Below are 23,333 nucleotides of genomic sequence, written 5' to 3' on the forward strand. Positions count from 1 at the left end.
CGGCCGGGCCGGGCCGGACCGGGGGCCGCTGCCGTCGCGTTACAAAACCGCCTGGTTTTGTAACAACCTGCGGGCGCTGCCCAATGAACGCCGCCGCCCGGCATCACGTGCCCGTCTCTATATAAGCGGCGGCGGCGGCGCGGGGCGCTCCCGGCGCGGGGCGGCAGCAACGGCAGCAGCAGCGGCATGGGCTGGTGGGGCTGTGCCGCGCCCGCGCCCCCTCCGCCGCCGCGCCCCGGCGCCCCGTGCCTCCCGGCTTACTAGAGCCGCTGCTATGGGGTCCCACCTGCCGCCCCAGCAGCGCCCGGAGCCCCAGCTGGTGCTGCAGCTGGCGGCCGGCGCTCTGCAAGCGCAGAACTTGGAGCTGTCGGGCGGGGGCCTGGGGCCCGAGTGTCAGGTGCTGCTCCGGCGGGCCGACGCGCTCGCCTACGGCGGGCGGCTGCATGAAGCCTTGCCGCTCTACCAGCTGGCGTCCCGTCACCAGCAGCTGCGGGCGGAGCAGCTGGAGAAGCTGGTAGAGTGCCTGGCGCAGAGTATCCGGATCAAAGAGGGGTTGCCTGCCGCCGGGAGCGGTCCCCCGCAGCTCCGCGACTGGGACGTCTTCAGGTGCCGCAAGTGCCAGGGCTTCCTTTTCGAGCCCGTTTCCTTGCCTTGCGGACACACGTTCTGCAAAAAGTGCCTGGAGAGGGACCGGGCGGCCGAATCCCGCTGCGTCCTGTGCAGGGAGGAGGGCAGCGCGGCGGCCGGGCAGCTCCTGCGGGTCAATGTCATCCTCAGCAACCTGCTGGCCAAGTGGTTCCCCTGTCAAGTGAAGGCTTCACAGCTCCGGCATGAAGGGAACCTCTTGTACAAGGAGAAGAAGCTACAAGCCGCCCTGCAGAAGTATAACGAAGCGGTCAGCCTAGGTAACTGCTCCCCCTCCCCGACGGCCACCCCCGGGTGCGCTCCCCGACGTCCCTCGCTCTCTGAGCAGCGAGTGGGAACGAGAAGTTTTTCCCGGCCGGGGATTGCTGGGGAACACTTCGGCGCGTCTCAGCCTGCTGAGCACTGGGCTTGGCCGGGCAGCCGCGCTCCTGCCTGCCGTCAGCTCCCTGGGCGGCTGCCGCCTGGGCCGTCTCCCCGGCGGGTGGTGGGGGAGCCCGCCATGGAGCCCCGAGGAGGGCCAGGGGCTCTTCGGGTCGCAGTGAAACTGGGTCAGGAGAGCAGCGGTTGCGTAAGCCGGAGCCTACGGTCCGGCCGGGCTCCCCCCCGGCCGCCGCCGTTGTGTAACCGGCGGAGCCCGGAGGGAGCGGTCCGCTTCAGCCGGGGCATCCCGCTGCTCCCCGGGAAGGGCTCCCGGCCGGCGGGCCCGCTGGGCGCGGGGGGCCCCTGGCAAGCTTCGCGAGGCTCCGAGGAGCGCGAAGGTGGCGGTGGGGACCCGCGCGCGGGCTTCGTGCCGGCTCCCCTTGCCCCGCCGCTGTGAACGCTCGCAGCAAAAACTTAGGCTGCGGTGGGTGCAGTCTAGTTTGGAAAAAAGCAACGGAGACAGCGGGTAGTAAGCGGAAAGTAGTTGAAAGAGTCTGGGTAAATGGAAGCGCGTCCCAAACACAAGCTGCAGCCCCGACGTGAGACACATCGTGTCCTGATGCTACAGCGTGCAGTGTGCAACGAGAGCGCTTTACCTGCACAGCTGGAGCCTTACCCCCATCTCGGATTTGCCATTTGTTTGCTTGAGCAGAGCTACGGCAGATCTCTGTGTATCACTGGGAAAGTTTGATGCTGAAATTTTTGAAACTGCTCCCTGCAGTATGGCAGCGTCCCTCCTGCCACCTTGAATGTCTCCTGTATGAAACATGCAGGAGGCATCAAACACAACCATCTGATCCTCAGCCAGAGCTGGGAGCTTCTTATGTGAGCATCTCAGCATTTATTTATGCAATGTTTCCTGCAGTTACATAATACGTAGCTGGCATTTTGTCTGCGAGTTGCCTAAAGAGGTTTCCAGATTTCATTTAGTTCATAGTTAATAAAAAACTCGTTATTTTGTGGGTTTGTACAGCTTGGAAGCAGGGAGGAGGGAAAAAAAAAAAAAAAGGAGCTAAAGCTTATGCAACTAACTTAATTTACTTCCATCAACCAGTTTTTTGTATCTTCTGCAGCTCCAAATGACCACTTGCTATATAGCAACCGGTCCCAAATTAACTCTACTCTCAAAGCTTGTGAAGATGCATTGCATGATGCAGAAACAGCATGCAGACTGCAGCCATACTGGTTGAAAGTAAGTTCTGACTCCACATGTGCTTTGTTTAAAACCTCAATACTATCTGGACAGAGAACTGTTAGAACGGTCAGACGTGAATCTGAGGGAGGCTTTAAATCCTTTAACTTCTTGGACTTCTCTAACTTAACAGACGTTAACCGTGATATTCTTGAGCTTTCTGGAGTGAGTGAAGGAAGGAAGGAAGTGATAATCCTGGAGGATGAGCTAACTCTATTGTCTTTGACCTGGATGAATCTTCAGTTCATGAACTGTCTCTAAAAAAAACATGCTGTGCTTGTATCATTCAGTAAGGGTATAATGACTATTTTTAGGAGATTAATATAGGGGAAGTAAAAATTTCCAAGATCAGGTGGCTTCAGGTTTGAGCTTGCTTGAGTTGGAGGACATCCCAGTTCTGCCTGTAAGAGTTTTCAGTGTGCTTATAAACCTAGACACTGGTGGTGTTTAGGTATAAGATGGTTATAGTGATTCTCCCTGCCTAACCTTTTCTGCTCCAGAAAGATCTTTCGTAATTTCATCTTGATTTTATTGCATGTTCTTATGACAAAGGAATAAAAGCTGCAGCTAGGGATGTGTTTCATTGCAGGGTCACCTAAGGAAAGGGCAAGCATTAGCTAATCTGGGGAAAACAGAAGAAGCTTTAAGAGAGTTCCTATTCTGCCTTGCTCTAGATACTGGGAACAAGACAGCCAAGTGTGAGGCACAAAAGGTGAGTTCCCTAAATCATCTGGAACTGTGTTACTGTTTTCAGTGGCCTTTGATAAAGGAGGATAAGAATTTTTCTTCTTTTCCCGTCACTTATTTTAGAGCTGGCTGGGACACAGATCTGAGTTATTTGCTTTGCTTTCTTGAAGACAGGGAGGTAGCAAGAAAGCACACTCAGCAGGCACTATGTCAAAATAGTTACTCATGCTGTTAGCATCAGCAAATTTGAAGTAAAACCAAGTTGTTAATAATTGTCACCTCTGGACTATTGTGATTGTCTATAATCACATTTCTGATCTGTTTGGTAGCCTGGCTCTGGATTGCCAATGGCAGTGCAGAGGAGGGGGAGTTGCTATTCTGTGTTGTATCGGGACACTGGCAGAATGCAATACGCAGCACCCATCTAACTCCACTGGGGAGCAGCAGCTCTCTTCCAGTTGTGCTATGCCGAGTATCAGTGTGTAAAGTAGGCATGAAAGGGAAGAAATCAACAACCAAAGAGCTGCTTTACTATAGTTTCTGAAGGCTAATAATAATTAACACCAAATGAGCAACAAAATGGATTTGCAGTGAGGCTTTTCTCTGTGGAAGCCCAAGATGCAGTTTGTGGATTCTTAAATGGCACTTGAGAGGCTCTGCCCTGTTTTGCACACTCTTCAGTCTCTGGTTGCCTGTGAATCAGTGGTTGATATTTGACATTTTTTGGTTGTTGTAATTACTAAAAGGCTCAGCATTGCAGTGATAGCTTATGGTAATAAAAATGTAATAGCTCTGTTTTCCTTGTCCTGAATTTGGTTGTATGGCAATGCGTTCACACTTTGCCCCATCACAGGTGGGAGGCAACTTTAGGGTTTCTGTGTGCTTGTAGTGTATGAGGCTTTCTAAAAAGCACAGCCAAATTCTTACAGTTAAAGCACTGTTTGTGAAGGTAATAGAATAACCTGGGTGGGTGCAATGCAATCAGTTTTTAGCTCATTGTGTATGGCTCAGGTTGTCATTTCTTGTGATTTCTGTTCCCCTTTTTTTTTTCCTTTTTAATTTAATACTTTTTTGTTTGGTTGCTTTTTCCCCCAGAGGGTTCCATGCAGTCTTTCACTGTCATTGAGTCATGATTTGTTCTTGTAGTCATGCTGGGAGACTTCCTGTGTGCCAGAGCAAAAAGAGCAGGAACAAACAGATATATTTCTAAATTCTGACTCCAAATAGCCGTAGTTATTAAAGATAACTAATTTCTGAGCAGTGGGGTTCTGAGAAAAACCAGGCTTCTTATGACCGAGAGAATTACTCGTGCGCTCATCAAACACAGAGTTCATCTGTGATGTAATATTCTACTGGGTCATTTCCAAGGCTGTTTGCATAACAATGATGTACTACATTTTACCGAATTCTTTGGGTGCAGCTGTGCTGTTTTGCTTGTATTAACTGACTGTCTGTGTTAGTTTTGACATAGTGTGATCCTGTGGAATCCTTTTTGGGCTTTAAAAAGAAATCTTAGCTGTCACAGGCATCAGCAGGATCACCTCACTAGTACGTAGAAATTAGTTTTTGAAGTGTGACTCTTCCATTCAGCTCTGTTTCTTTCTTTAAATAATCATCTGATAAGATATGCTGTACAAATGGCTACAAGCTGCTACTTGAAACAGACTCACTTATTTTCTGATAGCAAAGGAAGAAGTAGCTTTCTTCTGCTGCCTACGGTTTTTTGTATTCTCGCCCAAGCGAGTTAAAAATAGCTGCAGTTCACAATATCAGAGACGCTTACTTAACTGAACTTGGATTAAGCCTGTGAGATGAGCGCTTTCTGTACTAGTAAACTCCACTGAACGCTGCTGATCTGCAGCAAAAAAAACATATTTAAGGAAGACCTTAGTAATTTCTGGTGAGCTCTGAACCACAGGATAAAGAGGGCAAAGGCATGTGCGTGTCACATCACAGAGAATGGTTAATCACTTCGTGGACTTACTTAACTCTGAAAATGTTTCTTCCTGTCTCTTTGACCTATATTGCACTACCTCTTGCAGTTTTTGTTCTTAGTCTAGTCTAAAAGGCTCTTAAAATGGTTTTAACAAAATCTAGGATGCTTCTTTCATCTATTCCCTTACTTAGTCTTTCATGTAGAAGTTGCAAGGAAGGAACTAAGCAGTGAAGTATTCTGTTTTATATCACAGCTTCTACTTAGTTTGTTTTCACTCATCCCGGGAAATGCTCAGGAACACTTACCCGATATCCTGCAGCTGTTGTCACATCACTCTAGATTAAAGGGGAATCTTCTAAATTCAGTGGGATCTGGAGGCACCAGCCATAACCTACAAAGGTTGCTCAAGGTAAAGATCACATCTGATGTGTGGTTCTTAATGTGTTGTGTGTTTTATGTTCACATTGGCAATTCATCTCTTGTTTTCACATCTGGCAGATTGGAGGATGCGTTTTCTCAGATTTTTACTGAGTTTCAGAAGACACAAAATGGTGTTGACTTACTGAAGTCTCTGACTTCTTTTTTCTGTTAATACAGGTTCTTACTTGTTCTGATCAAATTCTGTGCCAGAGTTGAGTAGACTCTATTCCTGTAACTGTCTTTAGATATTTGAAGTTGTGGGTTTCTAAGGACCACTTTTGCTTTGCTGAAACCTGAACACTGAGGATAGTTTTGCATGTACTCCATATGTAGGCGAAAACTCCACTAGTCCTTATGAACAAAAATGGTAGGATTTGAGCAGCCTTGTTGAGACTGATAAGAACAATCAGTGACTTTGCCTTCTGGAAAGGCTATTAGGATATTCTGGCAAGAAATCCCTTTCATAAAGTCATTTGAAAGGAATCTGAGGAGTTGATGTGACAAGCTGATAGGTGATCTGCTGTGTGATGGCTGCTCACAAGTTGTTCTGTAGCCATAAGGTGATAAAGATTCTTATCTTTTGTAAAAGAAACCTTGCTAAAGGAAGCTCTCTGCATTTTCTCTGCTATAAGGTTTGTTTATACCACTTCCTTAAACTCTCAGTGTTCTGGCTGATTTGATGGTTCATACCATCATGGTGATATAAATAGTATGTATTTTTCCATAGGTTAAGTGATAATCTCTTTAACCTGGGATCTAACCGCATTTCTGCTTGCCTCAAGTTTCATGACCAAGCTATAGAGGCACACATAAGGGCTGAGAATATTTAGTGCCACAGCGGAGCTTGGGGAGTGGGGAAATAGTTTGCCTTTTGGTCTTTCCTTCCATTAAAATCAGGCCCTGGCACAACAATCCTCAAACTGTTGCTTCTTATCCTACAAAGTCTGTCCTGGTGAACTATAATATTAAAGATGTCACAGGTTTGAGGTGGTTTTTTTTTTCCTACCAAGTTGATGGAAGGTTGGTCTAATGTCAATGTGCTCTTCACACAGGTAAATGTGGAGCAGAGAAAGGGTTTTCCCATTCAAGAGGAATCAAATGTAACTACTTCTGATAGTTTGAGGAAATCTGTACAAATTACAGATTGCAAAAAGGACTGCTTGGAGGAGGAGAACAAATTCCCCTCCATGCCAGAGTCTACCTTTCTCATTACTGAGAAGTGCAGCCTCCTGAAAAGGAAGTGCTGCCCAGAGGAAATGCGAACTGCTGAGGTACCCTGCAAACTGATGAAGAAAGGTATGTCTGTATACACACAGGGTAAGTTACATCACATTCAGTCAGTGGAAACTTTGCTTTTATAAAACTTGGAGGAAGAGGGTCCAAATTGCACTTTGGCTTTTATATTCTTTTTCTGTAGCTTAATTAGACCATGATGTGTAAAAAAACCCAAAGGCTAGTTTGAAAAGGGAGCTAAGAAGGTTGGGTCAAGTGCTTGTTTATCAGCAGAGCCCTGCATTTTTTCAAGGAACATCAATGTGCATGGTCACAGCACTTTCTGGAATAATTGAAAAACATTTCAAAGCACAAATTGTATTTGTTCATGGTATCTGGACTCGTTTTCATGCTGTGGGATGTATTGTCAATGCTATGACAGAAGAATGTCTCACTTCAGACTTCCAGCACTAACAGAGATGTTTTGACATTAATTGCTAATGCAAGGCACCAAAATTAAGGGGACGTATGCTGATTTGTGCCAAGTTTTGATGCTTTGTATAGAAATCATTGTAATGATGCTTAACAGTTCAGTAACTTACAAGTACCTGCAGTGCACATTTAAATATCAGCCGTTGCTTAGAGATATATGGAATACCATTGTGTTCACATAGTTCTGTTCAGTTACATTGTATGCTTTCTGTTACTGATAGATACAGTTGATACTAAGGGAAATAGTACGGGACAACAAACTCCATTTCAATTTGTGGATCCATCAGATTTGGACTGCTCCCTATGTATGAGGTATCCATTATTTTCTCACGGATGTCTTTAGCTTTTACCCTGTATCTCTTTCCCTTTTATGACTTAGAGGGTTTTTAGCTTTCCTTAGTACTTATTTTTCCCTCTACCTTGAAATTAGTTTCTACTGTAATTACTACTCCAGTGATGCTTTTCTAGACCAAATACTAGTTCCAAATACTGTTGATGAATTGCTAATGGTTGCTTGGGAAAGGACACATCAAGTCAGGTGAGGGCTAAGTGTGGAAGCGTCTGAAAGAGGATTTCCTTTCACCACTTGCACTCCCACTGACACATGTAGTGCACAAAATCACAATTTGTCCTTTGCAATTTGTGGAGCCATATATCATGTTACAGAATGCACAAAATGGCTAAAGAGACCACAGCCAATGAATATTTCAAGTCTGCATGTAAAATACTTTGCTGCTACTATTGCAATGGGAGGATCCTGCAAGCAAACAAGAGCATGTTTTTCCTCTATGGCTCTAGTTTACTAAGGCCATTACTCCATTTGCTTGATGATCTCTTTTTTCCCAGTTAAACATCACTCACTCTTGGGGGAAGCAATGACTTCATAAAACCAGTCAGAATTGTCAACTACAGCTATTTTACTACTTACTTTGTGAAAAAATATTTTGACTTAGGCAAATACACATGAGGTTTTGTCACTGACTTAGAAGGGAGTTTTGGGAAGGTCTTGAGTTCTGCAATGAGTGTTTGTTAGGGTTGTCATTTTACTTATCCAGATGCATCCATAATGCCTGTCTGGGTTAGTTTGCAATATACTTGAATTCTTAAACACCAGTTAGCCTCATCATAGATCTATTTCTAAAGGCATGTGCTTTGGAAAATCTGGATTTGGTTGGGTTTTTATGCAGAGGGAGTGGCTTTCATTTATTTCAGACAAACTGAAACATTTGGGGGAACAACTGCTGTGTTTTTTGATTTGTTTTTGCTTGGAATAAATCAGATATGCCCCCTCTCCCTGCCTACAGCTTAAATGTGCTCCAAAAGTTTATACAGCTGTCAAAACACTTGATACTGCTAAGAGCAAAACTTTCCTCTGTCAGAAAGCCACACAATCCATCTTAGCTGGCTTTAATGAGTCTGCATGTTTGATTGTTACATCCACAAAGCATTTTTCAGATGTTTTTAATTAGTACTGCTTCCTCATCCTCTCTGTTAAATCAGAAACATCCAGGCTACAATACATTAGTAAAGGAATTAGCTGAAGGATTGCTGATGCCCTTACAGTGTTGAGGATGGTGATGCTGATTTCATAATTGCAAGAGCAGATAAAAGCCTTGTGTCTAGAAGTATGTTAGCTTTGTAACATCACTGCAACAAAGAAGGCTAAGGGAAGCTTTCACAAGATCTTTTTCTTGCTATTAATGCAGCTTGGTTATAATTATTTCCTGCTATGTTCCTCAGAAGTATTTTAGGGATTTGGATCCTGAGATACTTTGGACTAATTACCTAGTAACCTACTGACCTGTTCACAATTAACTGCAGGAGCTGTTATTAACCTATTTGTCTGGGATGGCCAAAATGTTATTGATCTACATCTGCTCCAGCAGTAAGCAGAAAATAAAAGTAATGGTCAAAGCAGTACGCTGGTGAGAAACGGAGGAGCATTACTCAGCAGGAGGGAATATTTAGTTTCTGCTGTTACAAAAGCTTAAAATGATGTCATGAGATATGTTGGTGTCTAGTGTTTCTTTCTGCAAGTCATGAGGCTTGGTTCAAGTCCCTTTAGAGTCACTAGGAAAAAGCTGCTGCTGGCTTTTTGTGAGAGCAGAATCGTGCATTTTAAGAGGAATTTCTTATGCTGACATTTCAAATCTATCAAATCTCTGCTAAATAATTAAATATACAAACCAGTACTTAGTCATATGCTAAAATTCAGTATTTTACATAGTTTAAAGCAGTAAATTAGCCTTGCTGCAGTGGGGTTTCTGTTCATGAAACAATTAGGAAGATTTTTGCAATTATACAGTAAAGTTGCAGCAAGATATTTGTGTGGTATTTTAGATATTTATGTGTACTTCTCTTGCTTAAATGTCAATGTTTATAGTGACTAATGACATTTAATAAACTGGCCATGGCAATCATGTTGAGTCAATTGCATTCACAGACACACTCATCTTGTTAAAGATGCTGATAAATGGGGCCTTGCGTATTTCCAATATCCACATGTATAACAGAACTTAGTCTACTGCTTTGATAAACTGTCATAAACTTATTAATTCAGTGAAATTATGATTAGGCTAATTAATGTGGGGGGGAAATTTCAACCCACCACATGACAGGACTAGGGGGAATGGAATGAAGCTGGAGGTGGGGAGATTCAGGCTGGATGTGAGGAGGAAGTTCTTCACCATGAGAGTGGTGAAGCCCTGGAATGCGTTGTCCAGGGAGGTGGTTGGGGCCCCGTGCCTGGAGGCGTTTAAGACCAGGCTGCCTGATCCAGTGTGGGGTGTCCCTGCCCATGGCAAGGGGGGGTTGCAACTAGATGATCCTTGGGGTCCCTTCCAACCCTGACTGATACTATGATACTAAGACTTTAAAATGGTTAAACAGTATGCTGTAAAATAGAGTATATGCCAAACAGCTTGATTTCTAGTTTTGAATGTTATCTATTGCAAAAAAGAAAACAAAACCCAAACCAAACAAAAAAAGCAACAAACAACAACCAGAAAAAAGACTGGCAGGAAACATTGCTTTGCAGTGTCATGTAATCATAAAAATAAACAATATCCTTACATCAAATTAAGTGTCAGAGAGGTACTTGAGAGTGGGTAGGTTAGATATCTTGATACTTTCAAGACCTGGCCTTACCTATTTAAATAGTTTGCAAGATTAAACGAATCTGATGTCACTCATTTGCTAGAACATTCATTTGAAGGTTAAAAACAGTTTATTCCAACAAAACTGCTTTCCAAGTCTGTTAGAACTGGCAATAATAGTTTATTGCTATCACATATGTGGGCTATTACTGCAAATACTTATTTTGTGCTTAGCTCTACACATATGAGTATTCACATGACTTCCACAGTAATAGTTGTGCAAGTACTGCTCAACTTCATTAGGAAAAAGTCAGATGGTCTGACTTCTGCTTCTCCTTACTGCTCACATAGAGGAAAATTAAATCCTGGTTTGTTGGAACAATATTCCCTCATGGTCACTGAAATCAGAGTTCACGAGCTGCCTTTTCATTTTAGGTGGAAAGCCTGTAAGCTGAATAAACACAAGATGGTTGAAGAAATGGGAACTTGTTCCTTGAACAACTTTATCCCTGGAGTAGTCAGTAGTTAAATTAGTGAATGAACACAGCCCTTTTTTGGTAGCATCTTTTACTTTGGTACACGATATTGTTGTCTTTTTGTTTTTGGATTTTCCAATCCAGGCTATTCTACGAACCTGTCACTACACCTTGTGGGCACACCTTCTGTCTCAAGTGTCTTGAGAGATGCCTGGATCACAACCCAAAGTGTCCCCTGTGCAAGGAAGGACTCTCAGAGGTAAGGGTGCTTGGATTTCCTCAGTATAAATACAAAGGTAAAGGATAGGATCAAACAGCACCTCCAGAAACCTCTAGTATTTCCCAGCTCAAGTACTGCATAACTTAAGAGTGGGACTTTTGAACTGCTACACAAAACCTGGATAGTGTCCTCCAGTCAAACCTTAGAGCCAGACCTGTACTTAGAGAATGTGCAGATGACATTATTTCTCTGATTTCCCAAGGTAATGCCCATAACATAAAGAACAGTTCATAAACAACTCTTCCACATCAGTGCAAGCTCAGAAGGCCACTTTGATCTGTTGTAGACATAAGAAAATGGAGCGAACAGATGAGTAGCTTATGCATAAGCACAAATATGCTTTCAGAGGGACCTATAAGAAAGCTGAGGACTGCTTTTTTAGCAGGGCTTGTTTTGGCAGAAAAAGGGGTAGTTTAGACTAAAAGAGGGAAGATATAGACTACATACAAGGAAGACATTTTTTTACAATCAGGTTAGTGAAACACTGGCACAGGTTGCCCAGAGTGGTGGTAGAAGCCCATTCCTGTAAAAATTCAAGGCTGGTTGTGTGTGTGCTCTGAACAACCTGATCTAGTTGAAAATAGATGTTTATTGCAGGGGGTGGGGGGAGGTGGGGTGTCTAGAAGACTGTTAAATGTCCCTTCCCACCCAAACCATTCTATGAAATGCTTGCTGTTCTCTGCTTTGTGCGTGTTTTTACTGCAGTGCTTGGCTATGAGGAAATACTGTAAAACAGTACTTATGGAGGAGTTAATAGCTAGGTATCTTCCAGAGGAACTCACTGAAAGAAGAAAGATTTATGAAGAGGAAATAGCAGAGCTTTCCAAGTATGTAATACATTTATGTAAAATCCAGTCCTTAATCGTACTGCTGTTAGCTGATAAGTGGCTCCTGTTGCTGTGGAACATGAGCTAAGATGCTGACAGAGGAACTTTTTTCTCAGTGTTGTGTGATTTCCAAGAGAAGAGGGTCCAGGTGAAATTGTGCTTTGAATTAGCATAAAAACTGGACACTGGTAAACAAACAGAAGGAATCCAGAAGGTTGCTTTATAGAAAAGGTATAAAGCAACGTGGTTGTCTTCAGTGGCCCTCCATGAAAGCCAGAGAGTGAGACAATAGGTGGAAGCAGTCTCACAGGCTGGGGGTTGGAATGTACTCAGCAGGGATGAAATGAGGTTAAGGAAAATGAAGTAAATAAAAGCAGTAATAGAGATGCATTAATGCTCTCCCTAGCAAAACCAGCAAGCATAACTAAAAATTCTTCTGCTAGTAAGTGGTATGTCCCTTTCCATAGTATCTAGTTAAGTGGAAAAATAATTTGGTATTGCACACCCCTTTGGGAATTTTACTCTAAAGATGTTGCCATTTCTATTTTAAGGTTTCTTAATCTCTGTTTAAAGAGATCATCATTTTAAAGAACATGTTACTGAATAAATGTCTTGTATACTTTGTCAGTAGCTTTGTAAAATGCTGTACCTGATCTGTTCCTCCTTTCTTACAGCCTAAATAAGAATGTTCCTATATTTGTCTGCACAATGGCTTATCCCACAGTCCCATGCCCTCTGCACATTTTTGAGCCATGTTATCGCCTGATGATTCGAAGGTGCATGGAAACTGGCACCAAACAATTTGGGATGTGCATCAGTGATCCTCTAAAGGGGTGAGTGAGCAGCATGCTTGGGCCATGTGATATAACCACTTAGTCTGGAGCAAGTCTCTCACAGAAAGTTCCATGGCTGCAGTATCGGTGATAGGCTTCCTGCACAGCAAATTTCTCCCTAATCATGTCAGTTAAAGACATTAAGATGACTGAAGTTTCTCTTGAGAATCAAGATTCTAATATGACTGCCCATTTTTTCTTGAAGTGTACACAGCTCATGCATGTTGTACAAAGTTGAGCTGCAGACCTCTTGTAGTACATGGAAAGGAAATGCGTTTTCTACATTTTCTGACATCTGTTGAATGCTTTGGCACAAGAATCAAATTGAAGTGGCAGTGGTGTGTGGGGGGGTTAGGTTTTTAAAAATTATTAAAATAATAGGTAAGTTCTTGGGATGCACTTATATTCTAGCTGTTATGAAAACAGGAGGCCACAGAAGTACAGCAGGACCTTCATGTCGACTGGCTGAGCATTTACGTTAAGCCATTTGTAGTCAGTCTTAGGCAATTTGACTTCATGTCTGTCTCTGTATTTAGCTTTCCTCCCTTCTTTAATGGTGCATTCTTAGAGGGTACGTATGCACCACTGAAAGTATGATGTACACAAAATACACACCTACAAAATAAAATCTGGTGCAATTGTGGGGAAATCTTCTTTTTTCTTGGTAGATTTTTTTAATCCTTCCATAACTTTAGTTTTCTGAATTGCACTTGTCCTTCTTTAAAAACTGGACTCAACATAGTAGGATCATGGAGAAAGTGTGCTTCTGAGCTGTTCCACTTTCAGTTTCGTAAGATGTTCCCTGTATTCCAAAACATGCAGTTAGTGTTAATCAGATTAGACAGCCTGAATCTTCCTGATAGTTATGAAAACAATTGTGGCGTAATCTGAACTACAGCAGGTCAGTACTCTGAACAATAGAAACGAGCTGACACTGATAAATACCTCTGTGGAAGGGACGGGCGGTATGGCAGCTCTGTGGTACTAAGGGTGGAGAGAATATGACTTGTTTACTTGCTTTTGTTCTGATTTCAATAGGTTTGCAGATTATGGCTGCATTCTGGAGATAAGAAACGTTGAATTCTTTGCTGATGGTCGTTCTGTTGTAGACAGCATCGGCAAGAGGAGATTTAAGGTGATACAGCACAGCCAGCGTGATGGCTACAACACAGCAGATATTGAGTACATTGAGGATCAAAAGGTAAATGTAGAAAGACTTCACTTAAACTACTGCATGTGAAATTCTAAGCACATGTTTTCAGTGAGTTGGTTATATTATTTCTAGTTAAACAAACTTGTGGCATTTACGAAGTGCTTATGGTTAAAGATGGGAAATGGAATGACCACTACAGGCATGCATGCACACTGCCCATATTATACTGAAGAGTGTTTTTTCCTAGAGGTTTTTAGCAGAAGATAAAAATAAGTTAATGTAGGATGAGATCTTACTGCTCTTCTAGCCAGAATAACTGCAGTTTATAAAGTGGGGTGAGAGAGAAACCTGCCTCCATTTGCACAGAAGCCAATTAGAGAACTCCCATTCAGGTAAGAAGGAGCAGAATTCAGTTCACTATACCTTCAGAAAATATTTATATTTAGTTCTTAGTTTTTTTTATTCATATATGCAGGTAGCCAAACTATGTTGGCTTGAAGCATGAGTTTTTTGGTATAAAATGAGAAGAGGAAACATCTAAGGAGCTGCTAATAATTAAGAAAGAGAAAGCTTTGCTTAGTGTTTCCTGGTTTATGATGTTTACATAAAGGTTTTTTTATATAACAATCCAGAATCTGCTTGTCCTGCAATTAAGTATTTTTGGTTTAGAATATAGGGCAAGAAAATGGAAGGGTTTGGTAGGTAGGGGTGAGGGGGTTAGAAGCAGAGCAGGAGACGCCAAACTAGCTGCCAGGATTTGTCCTAGAATTCTCCTCCTTTCAGCCTAGAAAATCCTAAAAATTAATGTTGCAGTTTCCCCAACATGCAGACTTGAGCTAAGTAACCTGCCCCCTCTCTATTCATTCCAGGTGCAAGGACAAGAGTATGCTGCATTACTTGTTCTCCATGATTCTGTCTATGATCAGGCATATATGTGGTTTAACTCCCTCAAGCAAGCACTCAAAAGTCGAATTCTCAGTCATTTTGGTCCAATGCCTGCTAAGGATCCTGACCCACAGGTATCCAGAATCGGTGGCTTATGTAAATTTGAGAGACAAATAGCAGGGATATCTGATAAGCTGGCAGTCATTGTGTTTTATGATGAAAATATGAATGATCTTCATTTATCTTGTACATGCTGAGCGTCGAAGTTATGTTGCCATACACTGGTGGTAGCACGGTTGGGAACAAAAAGCTTGTATTTAATGTTGATAACTTCCCGAGACACTTAACCGGCTGCATTAATCCCCAGAGACTTAAATGCCTCTTTGCCTACGCTACTTTCCTCAGTTAAATGAGAGAAAATAGACTTGGTACTTTTGCTCAAGGCCTGCAAGTGGTAGGGATCCTAAAATAATAATATAACAACAGAAACTAACTATGCAGTGGTGTCACAAAGTATGAAGGCAGAAATCCCAAAGAAATGGGTCGGTAGTAACATGGTAACAAAATACAGTTTGAAAAAATAAAGCTAGAAGTTCTAACCTATAAACTGTTGCTAGAAATAGAAATGCATCTTGCTTCTGCCTCCCACATCCTATTTTTATGGAAGGTGGAACTTGGTTGTAATTGGTTTCAAGCCAATCCGTAATCACAAGCCATTGGGTTGGAAATGAAATTACCTGCTTGCTAGGTTGTTGTTGAAGTTAAATCTTCAAAACCAAGACCTTGCTATCTATTTGTATCCTAACTTCTAATCCTTTTTCTGCTTACTGCAGGCAAACCCTAACGGTCCAGCCTGGTGCTGGTGGGTCCTAGCTGTCCTTCCACTTGAGAACAGAGCTCAGCTCCCTTTCCTTGCTATGAAATCCCTCAAAGACCGCTTGAATGGCATCAGACGTGTCCTTACATTCATGTCTCGTACAAGATCACGGTGATGGTGAGAAGGAGAGCTGTGAAGTCTCCCACAATACTTGACTGTAGACTGTCTCTTGTAACTTCATCTAACTGCAATAATGTCTTACAGATTTGAGTGTCAGGATGTTTCAAGCCTGAATTTCAAGGAAAATGAGTTATAGAGCAAGGGATGTTTATGGATACTTCAGTAGTTTCCATCTGGAACTCTGAGATGATTATTCAATCACTGCACTGCTAAATTAACAACAAATGTGATAGAACAAAAAGTGATCTTGTTTGCCATAAACCTTTTAAAGCTTAAGAGGTTTTTATTTTTATTTTTTAGTGGATAAAGGATAAACTGTGCAGTTTAATGTGAAGCAGAAATAACAACATCAATGCATTATTTCAGTGAACTGCAAAGTCTTTTATTCCAACTGGTTCAGGTTTTATATAGCGTTGTGTAAAATAATGGTCACGACTTCCGTTGGATAATTTATTTTTGCACTATGATTTTTTTTTTTTGTTTCAAAATGTGTGTTATTTATGTATTCAGTCTCTAAAGAAAAGTGAGCTACTCTATTTATTTATAGTGGTTTTACCCTATATTTATGACTGGGGACAAAATGATGATTCTAGCAGTGTACAACCAACTGCTTTGATAATTTTTCAGATATTTGTGTTCAAATAATTTGAATGTTTTTCTACTTATCCCCAGTTCTACTGTAGCCTTAGAAGGACTCTTTTTTTCCCCCCCTGAAACAGCCTGCCATGAACTCTTTGAATACACAGATTGTCAGTTGTTGGAGCTCAATCCTATGCTTGCAACTAGATTCCTGATATCCCAGAACAGTTGAGCACATGCTTTACCTTAGGCATGAGTTGATCAGTTGAAGTTTGCCACAGTGGTGACTGAAGGATCTATCCCCTAATTTCTCACAGAATGGAGAATAACTTGGTGTTTAATTTATATCTGACCTCCTCCTTGCAAGAATGGATAATGGCTATAAACAACTGCAAAGAAAGAGCTACAATATATGAAAAGTGGCTTCTGAAGAAAACTGGAAGTACTGGTATCATTTCATTGTAGGTTACTACTTACATTTGAATTTTATTTTCTTTTTTTCATCAACTCTTGTTGCTGTTAAGATCAGTTTCATTTCTCTTAATGTTTAGTGGGATTTGGCTTTGGAGTGTGTATGGGAGGGGAGGGTGGGAAGTTGTTTTGAACTATAGGACTTAGAAGGGCAGTGTGTGTCACATGAAGGAATATGTTGTAATAAATGCTATTTATTTCACCCCACTCTTAAGGTTTCTGTTAGCTTCAAATCTCTACCCAGCCATTGCATCTCTCTTAAGAGATTGGGTAGCGTTGCTAATAATAGTTAACTCCCAAGGAAAGCAAGTGAATTTTAGTGATTACTTCTAATTATAAAGCAGGCCAAAATAGGGCAGAAATGAGAATAGGAAGTATCTTTAGTGTTGTTTTTTAAATCAACAGCTCATGTACTCTTTTGCTGCTTTTACTGATTTCAGTGTACCACTTTCTGGGACTTGCCTCCATCTCACTTTGACTTCCACTGATTTCAATGTGAGCAGAACTGGGCCTTTTGTTCTAAGCTACTGTTTTCCTTTTTAGTGGCAAAAAATAGATTGAACTAAGAATGTTATGGAATGCTACAAATGTGTTATTTTTCCCAGGACAGCACTCTTTGCCATTCCATGCCTTTATGAAAAAATGCAGTAGAACTTAATGTCAACTTTCATCTGTTTTTTCCATCATCATCTCATCAGAAATACTCACTAGCTAAAATCAATTTCCATACTGTTGAGTTTCCATAAAACAACCTTTGTTCCCCTCTTGTTAAATTCTGTAGACCTTTTCCATAAGGGTAACAAAGAAACAAATGGAAGACAAATAGGTTTCAGCGTTGTGATGCAAATGGAAAATGTATCCTGTGCTTGCATTGAGCTACTCCAGAAACACTACAGCTTCTTTCTATACTGCTAGATTGCTGCATTTCTTCTATAGGTGGTACTTCACATTCTTCTCTGTAAACAATGTATAGAAATACATCTTCTGAACAATAACAACTGTATGGTGGCTGGCACTTGCTACGGCATTTTTCTTCATAAATGAGTTATGAAGTGATTCCTACTTGCTTGGAAGTGAAGCTGCATTAAATGCAATTCTTCCTTAAACCATGATATATTATGGCATAACATAATATGCTATAATATTGCTCCTATAGAGAAAAAAAATCTTTCCTTTTGTTACTCTTATCTGTGAGAAAAGGACCTTCAATATCTATTTGAAACTTGTTTTCTCACTGATGTCATTCTTTTATCCTGCATGTGATGTCTTCTACAAACTCATATTCTGCCTATTTTGTTGACTTTGAAACTGGCATGGAAAAGATTCTTAGGAAAGACAAGATTTAGTTTCTAAAAAAATCCCATCAGCCTTGAGTAAAGCTGCCAGAATCCCCTAAGTGTAAACTTGTGTACATGCCCAGTGTCATGAATGTCCAGAGCACTTGTCACAACCTGGAAACACTGGCCTTACTGCATGTAATGCAGACAGTTGATCTGATTATGCATAACTAACTGAAAACATCAAATTTCATCTCTACATGTACAGTAGCATTCTGTCTGGGACTGCTTTATGCCACACCTGTTTGATTAATGGCTGAAGTCTGCAAATTCTGTCAGAAGTTAAAGTATTGAGAAATAGATTGGCTAGAGAACACAAAGCTCTCCAGGAAAAACTGGCCAAAGAGGAGTCTTAGCCTTCACTGAGTAGACACTAAAGTTTCATTAATGAAGCTTAAAAACCAAAACCACCCAGTTATGTCATGGTGCTGATGAGGTTTTTTTCAGCTGTAGTAATCAGTACAGAGATGTAAATGCAACTTTTATTACAGGTATGAGTAAAGGGATAAATTACTAGATTTAAAAAAATCAATTCAAATGCAAACCCAACATTGATCTGATAAAATACTAATTGAAGGAGTATTTTTATTTCACTTTCTCATTCTTCTAGACATCAAACCCAGCTTCATAACCAGTCTTGCTCATGTGTTGAAAAAAAATTCATGACCCAAACTTGCATTTCCTGTGTGGCCTGAAGTATTGATTAATCTATGCTGTGTGGGCAGAAGTAATGCATAGACTTCTTGCTAGTTCTCCAAAGAAGGCAGTGATCCTCAGGATTACTAAAATCAGTTGGGTGGATGATTGGTTGGTTGTTGTGTTGGTTTTATTTAGTGGGTTTTGTGTTGTTTGGTTTTTTTATTTCCCTTTCAAATATAAAGGGGGAAGAAAATACTTCTGTAATGGAGGTAGAGAGGGAACCAAGAATAGCTCAAATCATAACTAATGCAAATCTCATCTGCAGTGTCACCTAAACATCTCCCAGAGACTTCTTGAAAGTTTTAGACTTGCATTTTTAAGATATGGTTTTGTTAATCTGGAGTCTCTTCAGTGTAAAGGAAGTAAATACAACAAAATACATGATACACTAAATAACAAAGACTGGCTGCATCACCTTTCCAAATTCCCATGTATGTACATTGTATGGTTTCTAAATAAAACCAGCACTTTTCCCATAGGTCGACTTCTGACACTCAAAATACCTGTCTTAAGTGCTCCTTTGTCTAGCACTAATGGGGATGTGTTTTCATGAAAACAGCTGTTACCTTAGCTAGTGTGACTTGGTTGAAAGTGAACCTGAGACAAGACTGGATTAATCAGAAAAAATCATGAAGCATGAGTGATCTTGGTTACAGTTGTGAGAAGTAGTTCAGTAGCTTTAATAATGATAAAATTATATTATAGGTGGTTACCATGCTAAGTCTGAAGAGGCATTCTGGTGTTAAGTTGTGGAAGTTCCTATTTTTTTCCTCATCTCTTCTATTACCTTATAGCAATAAGAGAGGCAAGCTGTTGTACTGAATGGCTGACCTATTGCTTGACTACTTACCAACAGAACACCTGAACCATGGGTTTCTTAATTCAAATAGTTTAATATTAAAAAAACATAGATTTGGGTTTAGCAGATCTGGTTTAATCTGTGCTGTAGAGAGAGCTTTATGAAAGTAAATTTTGGTTTAGATGGACTCACAGAATCCCAGGCTGGAAAGGACCTCAAGGATCATCTGGTCCAACCTTTCTTGGGAAAAGCATGGTCTAGACAAGATGGCCCAGCACCCTTTCCAGCTGGCTCTTGAAAGTGTCCACTGTTGAGGAATCCACCACTTCCCTTGGGAGATTGTTGTCATTGTGGGGAAAAAAAAATTCCATGTAATGATTTCTACTTGGTGCTGAAGTTTTACTGGTGTTTAAATTAAGTTTTATTTAAATGCACTGCTTGGGAATGGAAAACATGTTCACAAATTCTTATTAAACATGAACTACAGTTTCCCCCAATGGATCTATATGCACTTAGGGTAGTGCCCCCCATTCCTCCAGGTGAATTTTACCCCTGCTTATTGCTCATGTAATTTGTCAGCTTCACAACCTAACTTGTAGCTGGTGCAGCACATAGTTTAGGATCTGAGGTTTATTCCAAAGCCCAGCAAATCACTGGAAGGCTTACAGCTACAGAACAGTGGTAGTTTCAGCAAAGTTGCTATTTTGAAACACTTGACTAAATAAATATTGTCTGGGTACAAGAAACTAATCTGCTTAAACAGGATTTAAATGGTGAATGATAAAAACCTCAACTATTACGTTGACTTACTCATCCAGGTATCATGTGAAGTGCTTACTAATGTTGGAGTTCCATAAGGTCTAAAGTAACTGTCACATAGAAGTGCCTGTATTCTGTTATTGCCATTCTTGAGCTTTTTAATAATCATAGCCATAAATTTTATAAATATAAACATATGCACCTTTAAATCATTACATTTGAGTTGCAGAATAAAGGTTTACAGAGCAGAAGTGTAGCAAAACCAATGTAATAGCTTCTACAATTCCCTGGTGAGGAACAGGAGAAGTACAAAAATGAGGAACAAAAGACTATCTGTGCAAGATGTCTTAATTTGGTACCATATACTTGTCCAATTTAATTCCATCAAGCTATGTGGTTACAAGAGTGCCAGAAATATATCAAGCCATTTTAAATAAAAAGTTTTGTGGACTTGTATATTCCATTTGTTTGTAAAACATTCTTTTGTGCACTGTAATGAACTTGAAACTGAAGTTATACTCTCATATCACTGAGCAGAGTTCTGTTCAGCTACCTCTACAAAAGGTTGAAGTAACTTGTTTGGTGTTTTTTTTTTTTTCCAGATTTGTTCACAGTGTGATATAAAATATATTTTTTAAAAGATCATAGTCCAAAGAACCTGTATGTGTTTGTAGATGTACTTATACCTATGTTGTACCAACAGTCTGGGTGAAGAGTTGTTTGCTAATTAAAATGTTTGTGTTCTTTACTCTTTGGCTTGCATAACAAAGACCTACGGCAGTGAACAAATATTACATCTGAATTGCTTTTTTAGGTGTTCTATCTAAAGAAGCAAGAACAAACCCTAGATCCTGCAGTTGTGCAGCAACACTTGATGTGAAGGAACCAAACCATAAAAATGTTGTCCAAACTTCATCCTCTGTGAAGGACATCAAGTGCTTCCCCCTTACCCTTTGCTGTAGTAAAGTAGGAATAATGAGAACTGAAGAGGGCCTGGCTTACAGCACTCCCATGCACTTCTCTGGACTTTGGTACCAACCATGCATTACTGCTCGCATTACAGATTTCTGTGATTTGAAACTATAACCAGGATACCTTTTCATTTACAGCCTCAGGCAAGAATGAGTCCTAGCCCTACTTAACCTGCATCTGTGAAGCAATGAATGGACTATTTTCAGTGAATACCCTGTAACAAGAAGCACTATAGGATTTTCAAAGTCCTTAACTTTATGGAAAAAGCTAAAAAATTGTTTTATTCATAAACCTAACATTGAGAGGAGTGACTCCCTATCCTACTCTAATAAAAAATGGGCAAGAGTTGCCAAAGATATTTAGAAGTCAGGTATGTGCAGGCTCCTCTCTTTGCCTTGTTATTCAAGCAAGATGTGGTATGCTTGTGACTTGCTGCCTAAGTCCCAAGCACCTCTGGTATCAGAGATTGGCCTGCTGGTCTCTTATGTAAGCTTGTTCAGGCCTTGTATTTATTTTAGAATCCAGGGCACAGGCTAAGACTGTATATGGTAAGCCAACAACTAATTATGTCAAGAGTGCTGTTTTCTCTAGCAAAATACATTTGTGTCTGAGGAGAGGAAGTGTTTTAGTTGAAGGACTTTTCAATCAGGAAATAGTACAGAGTCAAAACTGAAGCTTTGCTTGGGAACATGTTGATTTAAACTATTCCTTTTAAGTCACGATTTTTAGCTTTGAAAGCTTTGAGAATGGGTATTAAAAAAAAAAGTGTTTAGATACAGTATAAAGCAGAAAAAAATTAAACCAAATATAGGATAGCAATTTTCTCCCCAACCACTTGCTCACTGTGTTCTCATTTTATAACAGATTTATTCAAATGATATTTGAAATATTCTAAAGTCATCTACGCTTACATAATGCTTCCTATTAAAATTATCCCAAACTGCTAATGATCTCTATCATGTAAAGTATTTCAAGGGAAACAACTTCTTCCAGCAAGTCTTTGCTTCCCTGTATAGATCCCTGACGCAAGCACCTGCACTTGACCTCGCTGAGACTTGAACCAGGACTCTGTGCTATACTGAGCAAAGGGGAGGGCATGTCAGAGGACGACTCCTGGCTGTTACTTACCACAGCTTTGACATTTTTATCATACAGCTTTAACATTATTATTTTTTTAATTATTATTATTATTTCTGTGACTGAGATGCCTGGAGCATCTCTGAATGTGCTGTGGTTCTCTGCATGACTGAGTGAAAGGTCTATCAACATTTTTCTCTTCCAAAGATGTAGCTGATTTCTTCATTTAACAGTTATGTAGCCTCTGCTATAGCAGTCATGGATTGACTAGGCTTTACTCCATACTACACACAGTCAATATCAATGTAAAGTATGCCATCTATCATCCTCTTGGCCAAATGTAGGAAGTCTAGAAACTGATTTTTAAACTATAGCAGGGCTGGGCTTGGGTTTTTTTTAATACATTTCTAGTTTTCAAACATTTTTATCAGCAGTCACTAAGTTCCCAAAAAGCTACACTACAGAGGAATGGATTAAGTCTTGCTAGCAAACAGTCATGTCATCAGGCCTTTTTAATTAGCCAGACAACCTTTGGTATGTTGATAACAACAATTAATATACAGAAACTACCTGAAAAACAGTCTTGACACAGAGCAAGGTTTCCTATGAAGACTAGCCTTCAGCTGCCACAATCTGAAGGGTTTATGTCTGATGATAGGATGGCTTTCAAGCTGTTAAAGCAGAAAAATTACTGGCTGAAAGAATCTATATAATGAAAGCCTGCACATGCTGTCAATACCAGCTTTATGCCACCCTAACATCTTTTGTTTCAGTAGATCTGCTCTTGATTTATCATGCCATAAATGAAAGGAGAATTAAGCTATTTATGTAAGGGACTTTATTTATGTAACTGACTTAGGCTGTGCTATGTGATGGAAAAGAATACCAAGCACATGCCTTTTTTCTGCTTCCTATGAGCTACAGAAAGAGTTTGTAAAAGCAATGCTAGTACTAAGTTGTTTTCTTTCTGTGGCATATTAGAAATTCATCTTCATCCACATGGAGGTTTCACCATGAGCAAAATACTTGGTAATAGGTGAGATAATGTGGAAGGATTTTAGCAAGTCTGCAGACAGTCTAGAAAATGTGA

At 40.7% G+C, this 23,333-nt stretch overlaps 1 protein-coding gene and 1 long non-coding RNA gene across 3 annotated transcripts; both read left to right on the top strand.

The window, feature by feature from the left end:
* The first annotated feature begins 158 nt into the window (after positions 1-158).
* On the top strand, positions 159-16,395 carry LONRF3 (LON peptidase N-terminal domain and ring finger 3). Of its 2 annotated transcripts, XM_009901562.2 has the most exons (12): positions 159-905; positions 2,139-2,257; positions 2,847-2,969; positions 5,134-5,289; positions 6,353-6,596; positions 7,226-7,316; positions 10,720-10,834; positions 11,561-11,682; positions 12,357-12,515; positions 13,554-13,716; positions 14,538-14,687; positions 15,387-16,395. In XM_009901562.2, the coding sequence occupies exons 1-12, from the start codon at positions 275-277 to the stop codon at positions 15,543-15,545; spliced, it is 2,232 nt and encodes a 743-aa protein (XP_009899864.2). In that variant the 5' UTR covers positions 159-274; the 3' UTR covers positions 15,546-16,395. The 2 variants fall into 2 exon arrangements, with proteins under 2 accessions (XP_009899864.2, XP_054025672.1); XM_054169697.1 differs by lacking the exon at positions 5,134-5,289.
* Position 16,396: 1 nt separating this feature from the next.
* LOC128898104 (uncharacterized) lies at positions 16,397-17,129 on the top strand. Its single transcript, XR_008462708.1, has 2 exons — positions 16,397-16,590; positions 17,041-17,129. It is a non-coding gene; the product is annotated as an uncharacterized LOC128898104 (long non-coding RNA).
* The last annotated feature ends 6,204 nt before the right edge of the window (positions 17,130-23,333 follow it).

This window comes from Dryobates pubescens, chromosome 18 (assembly GCF_014839835.1).
Source record: "Dryobates pubescens isolate bDryPub1 chromosome 18, bDryPub1.pri, whole genome shotgun sequence".
Taxonomy (NCBI): Eukaryota; Metazoa; Chordata; class Aves; order Piciformes; family Picidae; genus Dryobates; species Dryobates pubescens.

Bases quoted from the DNA above. Each gene is read 5' to 3' on its own strand.
- LONRF3 (XM_009901562.2), top strand. From the start codon at position 275: ATGGGGTCCCACCTGCCGCCCCAGCAGCGCCCGGAGCCCCAGCTGGTG. The intron at 5,290-6,352 runs GTAAAGATCACA...CTCTTCACACAG, and splicing joins ACCTACAAAGGTTGCTCAAG to GTAAATGTGGAGCAGAGAAA. The intron at 14,688-15,386 runs GTATCCAGAATC...TGCTTACTGCAG, and splicing joins CTAAGGATCCTGACCCACAG to GCAAACCCTAACGGTCCAGC.